The sequence below is a fragment of the Frankliniella occidentalis genome, unplaced genomic scaffold, assembly GCF_000697945.3.
Source record: "Frankliniella occidentalis isolate FOCC.00 unplaced genomic scaffold, Focc_3.1 Scaffold234, whole genome shotgun sequence".
Taxonomy (NCBI): Eukaryota; Metazoa; Arthropoda; class Insecta; order Thysanoptera; family Thripidae; genus Frankliniella; species Frankliniella occidentalis.
The window spans coordinates 321,608-336,247 of NW_026267360.1; the positions used below are offsets into that span (position 1 = coordinate 321,608).

Below are 14,640 nucleotides of genomic sequence, written 5' to 3' on the forward strand. Positions count from 1 at the left end.
CCCCACCTGCCCCAGCGGAGTAAAAGTGAAGGATCGTCCAGAGCATCGCGCCTCCGACCTGGACCGTACTACTGCACCGCCCCTGCTGGGCGTGCCAAGCAGAGGCGGGAGGAGAGCTGAAGCGTTCAAGTTTTACGCGCGACGCTCCAAGATGTGGCAGGTGGGGGAGTCATGCCGCTGCACGGGTGCGAGAAGAGGAAAAAATACTCTAAATTGTTTTGTTGTTGTTTTTTGTTACTATTATTTCTCATCTTTCTCATTATTCGTGGGGTTTTTCAATAGCAGTAGATCGGGAGCCGGCGCCGGCAAAAAGTGGCACCGCGCACGGGTCGACGTTTTCGGACACGTCATCATTAGTGTCAGCGTTGTGGAGGGGGTCCGGGGGTCGTGAGGGGGGCGTGGAGTGATTTCGCAGCAGCAGGGGTTGCAGAGGGCTCGGCGGGGAGGGGGGAACTTTTTCACTCCCACCCCCCATGTGTCTCGCACAACAGAAGCAGCAATAGCGCACGCACCGCTGTGTGTGTGGTGGTGGTGGTGTTTTGTGGGAAGGAGTGGGGGAGGGGGGCGAGCCAGCACGCGCTCTGCCGCTTTCTAGGAATAACGTTTGCGTTTTGCCTTCGTATGCGGCGGGTGTGCGCGGCGCGGCCGCTCGGCTGCGGGGATGAGCGGCAAACAATTGGTGCTACTTCCTCTGTGTGCGGCTCGCGCGCTGGCACCCGTCCGGGTTTGGGCAGGCGTGGGGAATGCGCGTTAGGCCCCATGGACGGGTTGGTAGTGGAGGGGGAGGAAGCGGAGGCACAGCCTCCTACCCCAACGGACCACGCGTGTGGGCGGCACCGCAAACGCAGCGACCTCGCCAGAACGCCCCCGCGCCACGCAACGCCACTTCACTCGCCACTCCACTCCACGCCAATGCCACGTGGAGGCCAGAGGCTGTGGCCTAGTGGCGTGGCGTAGCTGACAGGTAACTTCAGTTTTTTCAGAGTGGGCTGTTAGTGTTGCGTTGACCATTCCAGCCTTCACACTGTTCAAACTGTTCAGCGCCTTACAAAGAAATGCTCCAGCGCCTTGAACCAAACGTCCAATCCGTGGATGTGGAATAATTCATCTTTATTCAAGGAAATATCTGTAGTGCAAGCACATAAATTCTAAGAATCTAAAACTTGTTCTGGCATTATTTGAAGAATGTGTCCCAAGAGACCATTTCTTAAGTTTATCCTTTAAATGCTAGATAGATAGATAGGTAGGTAGATAGATAGATAGATAGATAGATAGATAGATAGATAGATAGATAGATAGATAGATAGATAGATGTGGAGCGTATGGAGATGGCACGCAATTCCGCCCGGCGCTCTCCCCGCTCCGCACTGCTCCGCTTGCAGCTGCAACATGTGGGTGTGCGAGGGCTCAAGTACCACTATAAAGCCATGAGGGGGGAGGGGGTGGGGACGCCCAGCGCGGGGCTGGGTGGGTGGTGGAGAACACGCAGAAAAAGAGTGCGAAAAGGAAACAAAAGAAAAGCAATGGCGCAGCGAGTGCAGAGAGAGAGAGAGAGAGAGAGAGAGAGAGAGAGAGAGAGAGGTGCGCAAAGGTCGTTGGTGTCCAGCCAAACTGACAAGGGCGGATTACTGGCGCGGGCAGGCCTGCCCGGCCCGGCCCAGCTTGGCGGCGGCGTGGTCCAGGTCCAACTTTGTGCTGAGTCTTGCTGCTGTGCGGCGAGCCGACCCGGGCGAGCACCCTCCGCCCGCCGCCCACGCCCTCCGTGTGGCACGGCAGGGTGTGGGAGGAGGCTGCCACCACAGAGGGAAGGTGTGTGTGAGAGAGAGAGAGAGAGAGAGAGAGAGAGAGAGAGAGAGAGAGAGAGTGTGTGTGTGTGTGTGTGTGTGTGTGTGTTGCTTGCGCCTGATTTCATATAGTGGCGCGTAATTTGATTTCGGCCCTTTCGTATTTTTCCTCGGGGCTCCAATGAGTTTGTGGGGGACTTTGAAGGGGTGGGGTGTACGACGGTACTGCGGCGGGGGATTTGGCTGGCACTCACCACGCCAGTCCATAGGCTTGACGCCCCGAGGGCTGGACGCCCGAGCGGGGCGCACACTCCGCCCTCGCGGCCACCTCTGTTGGGTCGCCTGCTTCCTCCTCCGAAGCTGCTCACGCCTGCATGCAATGCCGGTACCTTTGCGACCGGAAGCAGATATTTAAACAAACAAGTTGAAGCCGCGTGGTGGCGACCCGACGAAGGGGCGGCCCGGCCGCCGCCGCCGCCGCCACCTGGTCTATGGTTATCTAGCGATACGAGCAAAAGCACTTAGCGGTCGGGGTGTTCTGACGAGCGCAAGCATGAGGGTGCGGCCGAGCGTATGTGTGTGTGTGTGTGTGCGCGGCCCCTTCTGCGGGGCGCGGAGCTCGGCGGCGTTGGAGGGCCATTCGAGCAGCCGCGGTGGTATTGTGGAGGCGGCACCGCCACGGCTCTCATTACGCGGAGTGTATCAGCCCATTATCAAAGCGAGTCCGCGAGAGCATAGCCTGGCCGCACTCATACCTACAAGGGAACCTTTCAAGTGTGTAAATCTCCGATTTCGTTGGGACTCGGAAAATTTTAAAGGTTATTATAATAGAAGTCGGATGGCACTTGAAATTTTTGCTAAACTTCACAGTTACTAGGGGTTTACTTAAGCCTTACACTTTTTTTCGTCCCAAATATCACTCTACCGCCTTAACGGTTCAAAATAGAGCAAAAAGGACAAAATTAAAGGGCACTACTTTGACGAGTTACCCATTAGAACACTGCTTTACATTTTTTTTTAAATATCTTTTTCGAAAACCTTACTTCTAATCTACAAAGGGGAAGAAAAGTTGTGAGATTTAGGAGAAAATTTCAAGTGCCCTCCGATTTCTACATAAATGACCTCCAAATTTTCCAAGTTTCAACGAAATCGGAGATTTAAACCTGAAAGGGTTTCCTTGTTAGGGAGAGCCCCGCGCCCGAAACTCCAAGCTGCACACACTAAATCTGCAGATTTACTTTCATGAAAGTACTTTTACTGTTCAGCAATTTAGATCGTTATGATGGACAAAAAAATAAGTGTCCAGAAAAAGGATGCTAATTCTTCACTTGCTGGATTCAAATCTGCATTCGGTTGAGATGTGCACAAAAACGCGTCTTTCTATGGACAATAATAAAGTCCTTTCAGATTTAGTGTGCACGCCCCGCGCCGCTCACACACATAGAGAGACCACACACATTACCGTGCAACACGCCTCGCGCCACGCTCAAGCGAGGTAGTTAGGGACCCATTCCGTAATAGAATACGTGCGCCAAGCACACGGTGCGCTCTGTGTGCATGGCGCTAGTCACAGCCACTAGGAGGGATCAGCTCCGTGCTCCATTTCCTCTGCTCCAATTTTTTTCAGCAATTTTTTTAGTAAACGTTTATAAAAGTAATATTGTTTGTTTGTTTTGCAGCTGCGGGGTGCAGGCTGGGGCCTCTGGCGGTCCTAGTGCTCCTCGCCTCCACGACGGCGACCCTCGTCTCCCGGTAACAGCTCGGCGGCGACCGCAGTCCCCCCGGAGGCCCCGTGTGCGGCGAGGACGAGGACGACACGGCGACCACGACGACCACGACGACCCGCGGCCAGGGGCAGCGTCCCGCCGCCCCCTCTTCGTCGTCGGCCACCTCGACCGGCGCCCGGGGCGCCCGCCGTCCTCCGGCGTGACTCGGTGCTCCCAAGTGCTTGAGAACACTAGCGGAACGAGGACGCTGAATCTCCCCGCCAACTACATATCCCTCGTCATATCGTGCAACCCAGACGTGCTCAGCTCTGCTGTTTAAAAAAAACTGCTCATACGACTGCCGTTGGGACCGGCGTCGTTTTTCCTTGTCTTATTTTGCGAACGTTTTCCCGTTTAAGAAGGAGAAAAAATAAAGAACATGGTGATACCTTAATTCCATTCAGTTGTCTTCTCGTGTGATATAAAACACATGTTTGTGTGTGACAAAAGAGAACTCGTGTGTGGTGTCATGTCTTGTGCCGTGGTTTTGCGCGCGGCGGTGTTCGGCTCGCTCGCCCTGTGGTGCCCCAGCCGTTTTATGGGTCGTTCGGCTGGACGTCCAGCCTACATATCATCAGCGCGATGACGTCACGGGCTGCAGGCTGCGCTTGCGCTCTTTGCAGTGACCCCACCAACTACCCCCTCCCCCACACCCCTCACCTCAGTCAGCAGACACGCCCTCCCCTCTGCCCCCGTGAGACGCTCATCTGCATTGACTGCCAGATCGCATCAGCCTGACAGCGACGCTGCTTCGCGCTCTGCGCGCCTCGCAGCGGCCCGTGTACAGACTCACACGTCACGGCAGCGTGGCTGTCTGAGCCCCCCCCCCCCTCCGTCCCTTCCTCCGCTCTTTTCCCCTTTCTCTCGACCTTCAACCCCACAAAGAGTATACTTTCCCAACTCGTGCTCTTTACCGCACCCGCCGGACGGTATTTTTAGACGATCCTCCCCTGTACTTATCCCAGGGCAAGAGCAGCGTCTGTTTGCCGACACCTGTACCACCGTCCAAATCCCTGCCTCGCCCACAGAGCAGCCCAGCCGAGCGGCCCCGGGGAATGGAGTGGAGTTTGTCCGTCGGGGCGCAGCAGCCGAGATATTCGCCTTAACTCGCGACCCAAACTTTGTAAGACACCTGCAGCCACGCTGCTCGGAGGCCTAAGAGCTGTCAGCCCTAATGGTTCAGCTGCTTCGGATATGTCGACGAGGCTCTTCAATTTTCCTCATCCCGACCCCCCCTCCGCCCACTTCAACTCAAATGGGTTTAATCCGTGGCGGCACTCTCCTCAGACGGCCTGTTCCCCGCTGCTGAAGGCCTCTGCAACTGCCCCCCACCCCCACCGCCACCACCTCCAAACCCGCGAAGGGGTCATCCAGGAAGGACGTCCCGTCACTCGCCGCGCCGAACCTGGCAAGTGCAGCCTTGCGCGAGCTCTCGTAGCGCCGGGTAGGTAGGCAGTACCTTGCCCGATGTGCATGCGTGTACAGCGGGCTGGCCTACCCCGCGTCTCGCAGGCGCTTAACCTAATCTGAGAGATAAAAAAAAGACGCGAAAAAACGATTTGCTTTCTGGACGATCCCTAGGAAGAGGCGAGATCGACGTGATAATCGAACAGGACAAATTTGACGTCGCACGTCACGGTTTTGAGGACATCCCCGCCGACCTGAGGAGGAGCGCGTAGGCGACCCCTCCGCCCTCCCCCTCACCTCCACCCCTCGCCGCGTACACCACGGTGCGGTGTGGAACATAGTTGCAGCTTAACATCGATTTGGCATAAATTTCCCTCCTCGGCAGCCATGATTAAGGCCCCGGGCCGCCGCCTCCGCCGCGTGACTTCCTTTGTCGTGCAATAAACTTGTGCCGCGCCGCCGCGCCTTGTCCTTGTCGCGCCCACCAATCGCATCCATCATATGTCCGTCTCGCGGGCGGCGCGCGAGCAGCAGGTGCGGCGGCGGGCGTGACGAACGATGCCTGCCAATCGCGTCTATATTCTCTAAAACAAATAAATACGCCTCGTTTGAGTCGAGCGACGCGACGCGAGCCGCCCGTGGTATGGTGGACGAGTTACGTCGCCGCCGTACTCTCATTTGCGATGGATAAAGAGTGGGGGAGGATTGCCAATTGACAAGAAACTGAAAACTTGAGCTGCAAGACGATTTATTTTGCTGTCGCACAGTTGAGGCGCGCTGGGTGTATGGAATTGCTGATGTTAATATATCCCCTATTTTGATATTTAAATTTTTAAATAGGATATGTCTTTAAACATTGCAAAAAAAGGCACTTGGACCCCAAGGTCTGTATACTTACTCTCTCTTGGTCAAGTGATTTTTGATTTTTGGAAAAGGGAAGAAAGAAGGCTTTGGTGTCACTTTTTCACCAGAAAAACGAAGGAGGACTTCCCATCTTTTCAAAGCAGCCCGCTTTAATGCCTCACGATCAACATTAAAAATCCGTAAAGAACTGCACCTTGGAATCTCTGTGATACCTTTACAAAGGCATTGAAGTTGGAACCTCCTCGACATCCCAAGAAAGGTGCAACGCCCTACCTTGTTTTTCTATGTGTACTGTAAACAGCGTAAATAGATCGTCGGACGCTAGAAAATGTGAGACGAATACATTCCTCTCCAGCAGTAAACTGTTCTTATCATGAGTTTTGGGGGGGCTTTCCTTTACACTAAAATGCCAATTGAAGTGTTGTTTCTAAATTATTTTTTCATTTATTGTTTTTGTCAAAAGTGGACATTTATTTGTTACTACAAATCAATACTTTGCCAAAAGTTGCTCCAACTGTGTGGGATTGTGTGGTTATGCAAGCAAAGATCGGTAAGGACTGTGAACATCAAATTAAAAAGTTGTAAATATTACTCATTTTTTAAACTCCTTTTGGCGATTTTCCGGCTTCACACCTGTCTTGTTTCCCATGGTGCTAGAGATCGAAAAGCAATCTACTCAACCTACATTGTTGAGAAGTAGTTTCGCTTCTCGACGGCCTTCCAGTTATTTTCACCATATCCAATCGATATCCACGCCCAATGAAAAAGCGCAGATCGTGGCTTTGGATTTATTAGGCTACGTCGTAAAGTGAAAAGCTACTTCCACAATGCGCCCTAGATACTCAAGTGTGATACAGTCTGACAGTTGTAAGTACAATTCCTGGCGTGTCACACTCTCAACTGGCATATGACAAGTGTATAACACATGTGTGAGACCACATGTGTCTCACTCTATCACCCGTACCATGAGTGCGCGCTTTTAAGTCTGGTCTCAAATTTGTAAGTGTGACACGGATACACGTGGGGAATTCCAGGTGCGTGGTAAAACACCTGATATTGTGCTCAACTGTTCTACTGTATCACACTTGAGTTTCTAGAGCGGCCAACCTTTATTTGATTATTTAACGTTCGATTAATAGATTGATCAGCCTGAAAATGTTTTCAAAATTGCTTCATTCAATATTTTTTAAATGTGTGCGCAGTTTCTTTCGTTTTCTGTAGAAATTACAATACGTGAAAATTTGTCGCTGCAGATATGCTGTAAATCGTACATCTTGCATACACGCAGAACCTTGTTCTATAAACGGAATCATGTAAAAGTTGGAAAAAGCTAAATGATTACTTCAGAGCTATCCAAATGTTCACAATAGGATTTTTGATCTCGTTATACTTACTTTGGTCTCACTTTCTAAATAATTTGTTTGCTATTTTAATTGCTTACTATTAAAGTGCAACAGTATGCTGGCCATGTTTCATCACAGCTCTAATGTATAAATTAATGTAAATTTGTTGTGAGGCCATCGAAATATATTTATTTGTACAGGTACCAAATTGTATGATGTGTAAATAATAAAGTTTAAGACACAGTGAATGTTGATATAAATACGCTTTCTTTCTTATGATTACAACACGTCCCTTTTGGTTCAACACCAAACGACAGCAGCGAGGACAGCACACAGAACCTTAATTTCATCGCGGGATTCAGAATCAACGATTCCATCAAAAAACGTCGATTTCACAAAAATGGCCTCCGTATAGCTCAGGAATTCCGCAATAAAATATGAAGTGCGGCACATTTCTGGATGTCGAGACATTGACCTTTCGGTGCAGTGACACCAGGATGGTAACTACCGTCGGAACTTCACGATGGAGACTTGATGAAATGACGGGTTGGAAGTCCTTTTGATATTTGGGGGTCTGAGAAAAACTTCAAATCGACGGAGAGTCGAACCTCCGACCTTCCACGCTCTGGGCGGGCGCTAGCCTGTATATAAACAAAAATAGTAATCGAGTTTGCACCCTCTAAAAATCGTATTGAACTTTTAATGACACTGTGCAAAATCCAGACAACGCTTTTTCAGCCCGAATCGCATATGGACACTGATATTTTTTTTTTTCGCGGTGAAAATTCAAATAATTAGGAAAACGCCTGGCAGCTTGGCGAAAAAGTGTACAGGCGTGTATTGTGGGTGGTCTTTCTGACATCACCACAGACACAAATGCCCTACTTAAAACATTTTTTCAAAAAACCCAATTGGAACGTTGGCGCTACCTGGCATTCAGAACGGTTTTGGTCTGGCCATCAAAGCCCTAACATCCACAAAGAAATAACATAAAAAAACACGGCCGCTCCAAGTTCCGAACTGCAAATGCGATCTGGGCCGGAAAAGCGTTGGCTGGTAGCGCCTAGATTTTGCACAGAGTCGTTGCGAGGTCAATATGATGTTTCGAGAGTGCAACCTCTAAAATCTCAGACGGCGACCTTTTTGATTTTTGATACGGGGTAGCGGGCGCGCTACTGACTGAGCCATAGAGGCGAGGTACGAAGTGACGCTTCAGCGGACGAGCCATACTACGCTGTGGCTGACTGGTAAACAAAAAATAGTGCGAAGAATTGCTTTTTTTGTTCAAGCGACACATAATTTGTGCGATTTGAAGTGCAAAACTTTTGGGGGGCGTTGCTTTAGTGAGAGGTCAGACGGGACTTGGTCGCTGGGAGAGCGACACTTTGGGCCACAACGACTAAGTCCCGGCGATTGACTCGGCGCTGATGTAACCACGACGCTATCATCCGGTTGATGATTGATGGAAGATGATGGAGCCTGCAAAGAGCTGGGTAGGCCATCCCGCCAGGCAGCTGTGTAGAGTCGGCTGCCCGCTGCCCGCCTTCTGAGTGCACCCTAAATTTCTCATCAGCAATCCGCATAGTCTCGTGGCTCTCGTTCCCAGTCTTCTTCCTAGTGAACCGCGATTTCTTCAACTGCAATAGTATCGGTATCCGTAGTGATTTCGGTTGTGCTGTTTTTTCTTAATTTTTTTTTTGTCGTCGTCTTGCTGTCAAACAAGATGGCGGTCCTAGCTGCTGCTGCTTTGCTCGATGAGCTTATGGGGAGAAATAGAAATGCAGTGGGCGATAAACAGAAAGATCTTAATTGGGAAGATCCAGAGGTAAGTCTAAATTACATTTTAATAGTAAATTCACCTTGACATTGTGTGCGGTTTACCAGCGTGACTTAAGAACACCACACCACACAGCGTCTGCCGCATTTTCATAATTATGGAAATTTTGATGAAACCCCTGTTTTCATAGCATTTTTGAGTAATCTATGTCCATTTCGGTAGTTTTCTACTCTCAATGATCCATTTTTCTCCCTCAGAACACTTTGTTTACTGTATACTTGCATATCATAACCTCTGCAAACAAGTACAGAATATATTTTTTTCCTGTTTATTTTAATCGTATACTTCCATTCATTGTTCTTACTTGTATGTTTCTTTGTTGTTGTTTTTTATTTCCAGTTCTGCAAGATGCATATGGTCAAGTTTTGTCCACATGATTTGTTTGTGAACACTCGGGCTGATCTAGGAGCATGTTCCCGCTTACATGACGATGAAGCTAAAAATCAATTTGAGAAGTCTACCAGTTACAAGAAACAACAGTATGAAGATGACTTTGTGAGATTTTGCCAGGGTATGGTCAGTGAAGTAGAACGCAAAATATCCAAAGGAAAATCTCGTCTTGCTTTGATAGGGAAGGCCGATACAGTGAGTGCTACTTTTCTGTGGTTTTATCAAAAGTAGACTTTCATTAATTACCTCAATAACATGTATTTACTCTTTGATTTACAGGCTTCCTTGACCCCTGCCCAAACACAGCGAAACACTGAGCAAATAAATCTACTCTCTGAAAAAATTAATAATCTAGTTAGCGAAGCTGAGCAAATGGGTACGCAAGGTAAAGTTGAAGAAGCTCAAGGTTTGATGAAACTATGTGATAAATTGAAAGAGGAGCGAGAGCAACTTCGGAAACAAAATGACAATAGTCATTGGCAACAGGTATGTCTGACTAAATAAAAATGAAGTGCCATATCGTTACTTGTGATTATTATATTGACTTTTGATTGGTTTTTTGTTGTTTTGTAGACTGCAGATTTAGCAGCAGCGCAAGAGAAACAAATGGAAGTTTGTGATGTCTGTGGTGCTTTTCTTATTGTTGGTGATGCTCAGTCTAGAATTGATGACCATCTCATGGGCAAACAGCACATGGGATATGCTAGACTTCGACAAGCCATTGACGAAATCCAGGTACCATAGTAGAACAATTGAAATCCTTTATCTAGATGTGGATTCTGTGCACTAAACATAGCTCCTATTATATTTTAAGGCAAACAGGAACAAAGCAAGAGAGGAGAAAGAAAAGCGCAGAGAAGACGAAAGAAAAGAAAGATATAGAGCAAGAGATGAGGAGGAGAAGCGCAAAGAGCGAGAACGAGATGAGAGGAGGAAACGTCGGGAAGAAGAGGAAGAGGCTCTAAGGAGAAGAAATCGAGATAGGCAAGATCTTGCCGCCTGTTGAATTTTTGACGTTTTTTTTTTTTTTTAATTTGTCATTTCTAAGTTATGTCAAACTTTAATTCTGTTTTCAGGAGTCCTGGTAGGCACCGCCGGAGGAGCCGAAGCAGAGACAGAGAACGTGAAAGGCCAAATCGTCATGATGACCGATATAGGGAATATGGTAGAGAACAGAGAGACCGTGAAAAGGAAAAACACAGGTAAGGAAGTTGGTAGTTTGTTATTTCTTATTCTCTTATGTGCCACAGTTTAGCATGTCTATTTCATCAGTACTCAATGGAAATTTTATCCACACCACAGGTCTTCTTCTATGCAAAACAGCCGTGATTGGAAGGAGTCATACAGGAGAGACCGGGGTGATGACCAGCATGAATATAGGCGAGAGGAAGATAGAGATCGCCACAGGCGAGAAAAAGGTGAGTTAACATTCATATATCTACAGTGTAGTTATGTCATGTCTACACTGGAACACATTTGGTTCAAATTAATTGATTTATTTGTTACTTCCACCGAAAGGAATGAATGGGGAAGCTTCAAGACACAGCAAGAGTCATCACAGTAGCAGATCACACCGTCATGATCGCGATGGTTATGATGATGGCCGCAAAGGTTATGATGAGGAAGTTCCAAGAAGCCGTCATATGCAGGATGCTTATGAAGATGGGCACAACGACAATCACTGATCACTGAGGTACAGGCTCTCTCTGAAAGGTAAGTGACTTCATTAAAATTAGATCAATATTTGTATCTGTTCACCTCACATCATCCAAAATTTCCCTTTGTTGCGAGGAAATAGTTTATTTTACTTCATGTTACTGTCAATTCTCTGTATCTCAGTAACCTAACAGCTTTCTCAATGATTAAAAGGAAAAAAATCATCTAATACAAAATGGTGTTGTGTACCATTTATATTGGATCATGTGATGTGGACATTCAATCTATATAGCAAATAATGGTTCAGGTGCCTCCACCTGATATCTAGCACCAAAAACTTTCAGCAAGGTAGCCAATTTGAAGTCATACAAGTCATTTATCCTATTGCCTTCAAAGTAGTGTCTGTGCAAGCATGAAATACATTGCTACTTATTAGGGTCTAACTTTTCAACTAACTAACCTTTCTTATCTCTGTTTCTCTCTACTTTAAAATTAACATTTCAACTTTGTGCTATTCTTTTGACTAGCAACAAAATATCACAAAATTTATCTAGAATCTTAAAGTCTTCTCATTCTTTTTTTTTTTTATTGTTTCATCTTTATTTCTGCCTTGTATAGATTGAAGCAAGTTAACTGTGGCTTATCTGTGTGTTGTATGCTACAGTAAGAGTACTTGCTTTGTTTTTTAGTATGTTTTCATCAGCATCATCACGCCAACGTGGTTCATATTGGAATTGGAGGTTAGTGTATGGATTATAAATTCATATGAGGGTGGAATTTATTACTACATACAGAAAACTCAGTTTAAATGTAGTCTCTTCCTCGTCACTTATATCTCTATCTAACTCTGATGTGAATGTGTGGGGAATATCACAGTCCTAACAGGTAGCTTTTTTGTGAAACTTTGAAAGACTACATTTTAGATTTGCATGCTGTTAAACAGAACTTCCCTTTATCAATCTATGCCACCTTCTCCCCTCTCAAGTCAAGTGGAATGAGACATAAATGGCATGTCACAGACTGCTTTTCTTTTCTTTTGTTTGAGCTTATTTAAAGTCAACCCTAAAGCTGGTGTGTCTTGGTGCTTGTTGGCCTATAGCTTTCGTCATTGTTTGGAGGCAGGCAGGATTGTATTTTGTTCATATAAGCAAATGTTGATTCCTCTCAATATTTTTGACCTTTTTTCCTATTATACATTTTTGGAATACTTACCAAAGTAAGTATCTTCTTTTGGTGTAGAACTTTTCATTAAATGTGTTTATTTTTTGTTGCTCCTATTGATGAATTTTTAAAAGTGGTACAGATTTAACCTAGGAACTCTTCATTTTCAATGTGCACCTTATTTGTAAAGTTCGCTGCTGCTCAAAATCTTGGAAATGGACTAGATGAATAATAGTTTTTACTATTTTCATTTGAATGGTTATCTAGATAAGATATTTAAATTACATAGAGGTCAACTGTTTTTGTAATTTATAGAGCTCAGACACAGCACCTCTACATAAATTGTTAGTTTTATTCTAAAATTTGCTGCACACTTCATGGGAATTGTGAAGTAACTTTTAAAATGCACCCTTAAACACTCTGAAGATGCATTCTTTGGCAATTCAATAACTATTAAGTTTGTGTAATTGGTGATTTTAGATTTTGGTTGTTCTGCAGCTCTGTTTGTGTGTGGATCTTGAGTTGTATTCTTTTCAGTGATTGGTTAGACAGACCTGCCTCAGGTGGAGCAATACTTCTGTCAGCAACATCACAAGCATTGGGCCCGTCCCGCACCTTGCTGGTTTAGTTGTTGTTATGGTTGGATCACATTGAGGTATTTATACAATCAGGTGACCCTCATCCACTTTTGAGGGTGTGCGAATCCTTGCGTTACCATATCAGAATCTGACTTGATTGCTTTCTTTCTGGACCTGCTCTTCCACCCTCACCTGTTCCCCCAAGTCCTAGCAGCTTTTATATCAGGCTAGAGGGCTTTCTTCTATCAGTCCAAAATACATAAAAACAGAAGTGAGTGTGCATGTGTGTGTGTCAAGACAATTTTACAGTGGCCCTGTGAAGAAGATGTCGTGGAAGACAGCACACCTCAAGCCATCTTATAATATAGTTTGTGTTGGAGCTTTGACTATGTTTCCCTGAAGATTCACCCCAGCCTTCCAGCCATATAGTATTCTGCCTAGCCTATCACACTCCACAGCCTATTAGATTCTGATTGGTTATTGCCTAATTTCGCACACCCTTGCCCATTTTGTATGTTTGAAGTATGCCTTGTTAGTGGCCGCTCCGTATGTTGTTTCCTCTTTTGATACAGTGTCGTCCAATTGTTTTCTATCTATCTACCAAAAGTACACGGCTAAGCATTTTTTTCTTAGCTAATGGGGGAGCTTTCAGTGAGCATAAATGAAAGGAATGAGGGGAGCAAGTGTTAAGTTTTGTTTGGGTTTCTTAAACCAGGCCTCCTCATTCCCACAGTTTTGTTCCCAGCAATTGAGTTGTGATGTCAATGGATGCTTCGACTTCCCACCAGGTTGAATTGCATCCTGAAGAGTGTCATGCCTCCCGCCTGTAAGCTCCTCCAGAGAATGGGTCAGGAAGCAGTGGCCATGGCTGGCGCTTGAGCAGCCGAACTGTCTTATTCTGAATGTCCTATTCACTTTCTTGTTTCCTTTTCAGCACTTGATCACAAGGTGGGGTAGTCTTGAAGTCCACAATGGGAAGCAGTATTCCACCAAGCACACGCCTCACCATGCTGATGTCAAGGTGACTTAGATTGTAAGAATAGCATGTCTTAAAAGAAATGTCATCCATCTAACAATCAGATAACAATGGCTGGGAAACGCTGATATAAGTGTGTCAAGTAATGCATTGTTCATTTTTTGTTTTCTTATAAGTGCCAAGAAGGGCCATCATATCTTTCACCTTAAACTTCTGTTAGTGTGACTAAATTAAAATGGTTTGTTTAGGACTTCACAAAATGGAGTGGAAGCTTTACCCACCAATTTTTGTGTAAACTATTAGCAGTATGTTCATACAAAAAAATTGAGTGCAACACTTTTATTGCATTTCCTGCCGCGGCCCACGATTTTTCTCATTTTTTTTTTTGTTGTCTTTTTGTATTATTGTATTCATGGTAGATAAGAAATGAGTTTATCAATTTGGGCTGTGATCCACTTATGATTAGAACAGACCATACTTGTTTTTGTGCCTTCTGATGCACAATGTTAAATATACTGTGATTGTTAGGGAGCTCAGTACATTTAAATGCCTCGTACCTTTTATATTGATGCTTATTTCATCAAATTCAAAGTGGTAATAAAGTTGAAATTAAAATAAAAATTATTTGTCATTCCTTTCTTATACCTTCTCCCACATTCCCACCACACTAGGAAGACATCAGAGACGTCAAGGCTTTTAGCAGAGCTGTCGGGGACGTTTTTATCCCCCATAAACTGAATAACTTTTAAAAAGGAGACCTAGAGGTAGGCTAAAAGCCAATTCACTCAATGAAATTTTATGTGAAGACCTTTTAAAAATAGTCTCTTGGACTCGTCCGTCGTCGCTCGTCGCTTTCAGACGTTTCTGACAGGCTGGGG

The 14,640-nt window shown here is 46.0% G+C and overlaps 2 protein-coding genes across 5 annotated transcripts in view; both read left to right on the plus strand.

Moving 5' to 3' along the window:
* LOC113213259 (uncharacterized) overlaps positions 1–3,944 on the plus strand; it is a gene marked incomplete in the record, with an annotated part of 258,491 nt that extends 254,547 nt beyond the window's left edge. The window contains 1 exon segment of the mRNA XM_052272963.1: positions 3,605–3,944.
* Positions 3,945–8,822: 4,878 nt separating this feature from the next.
* On the plus strand, positions 8,823–14,383 carry LOC113213252 (luc7-like protein 3). 4 transcript variants are annotated; one of them, XR_008011812.1, is made up of 10 exons: positions 8,823–8,989; positions 9,341–9,586; positions 9,671–9,877; positions 9,965–10,126; positions 10,206–10,375; positions 10,468–10,593; positions 10,694–10,809; positions 10,910–11,104; positions 11,737–11,787; positions 13,721–14,383. XR_008011812.1 is itself a non-coding variant. In XM_026432260.2 (9 exons), exons 1-8 carry the CDS (start codon positions 8,888–8,890, stop codon positions 11,074–11,076), a joined length of 1,296 nt encoding a protein of 431 aa, XP_026288045.1. In that variant the 5' UTR covers positions 8,823–8,887; the 3' UTR covers positions 11,077–11,104; positions 13,721–14,383. The 4 variants fall into 4 exon arrangements, 2 of the variants coding, with proteins under 2 accessions (XP_026288045.1, XP_026288046.1); XR_008011811.1 differs by having other exon boundaries at positions 10,910–11,787; XM_026432260.2 differs by lacking the exon at positions 11,737–11,787.
* The last annotated feature ends 257 nt before the right edge of the window (positions 14,384–14,640 follow it).

What these genes read in the sequence shown, in the direction of transcription:
- LOC113213252 (XM_026432260.2), top strand. Translation starts at nt 8,888, where the DNA reads ATGGCGGTCCTAGCTGCTGCTGCTTTGCTCGATGAGCTTATGGGGAGA. An exon ending in TGATAGGGAAGGCCGATACA is followed by an intron (nt 9,587 to 9,670) that starts GTGAGTGCTACT and finishes TTTGATTTACAG; the next exon opens with GCTTCCTTGACCCCTGCCCA. An exon ending in TCGCCACAGGCGAGAAAAAG is followed by an intron (nt 10,810 to 10,909) that starts GTGAGTTAACAT and finishes TTCCACCGAAAG; the next exon opens with GAATGAATGGGGAAGCTTCA.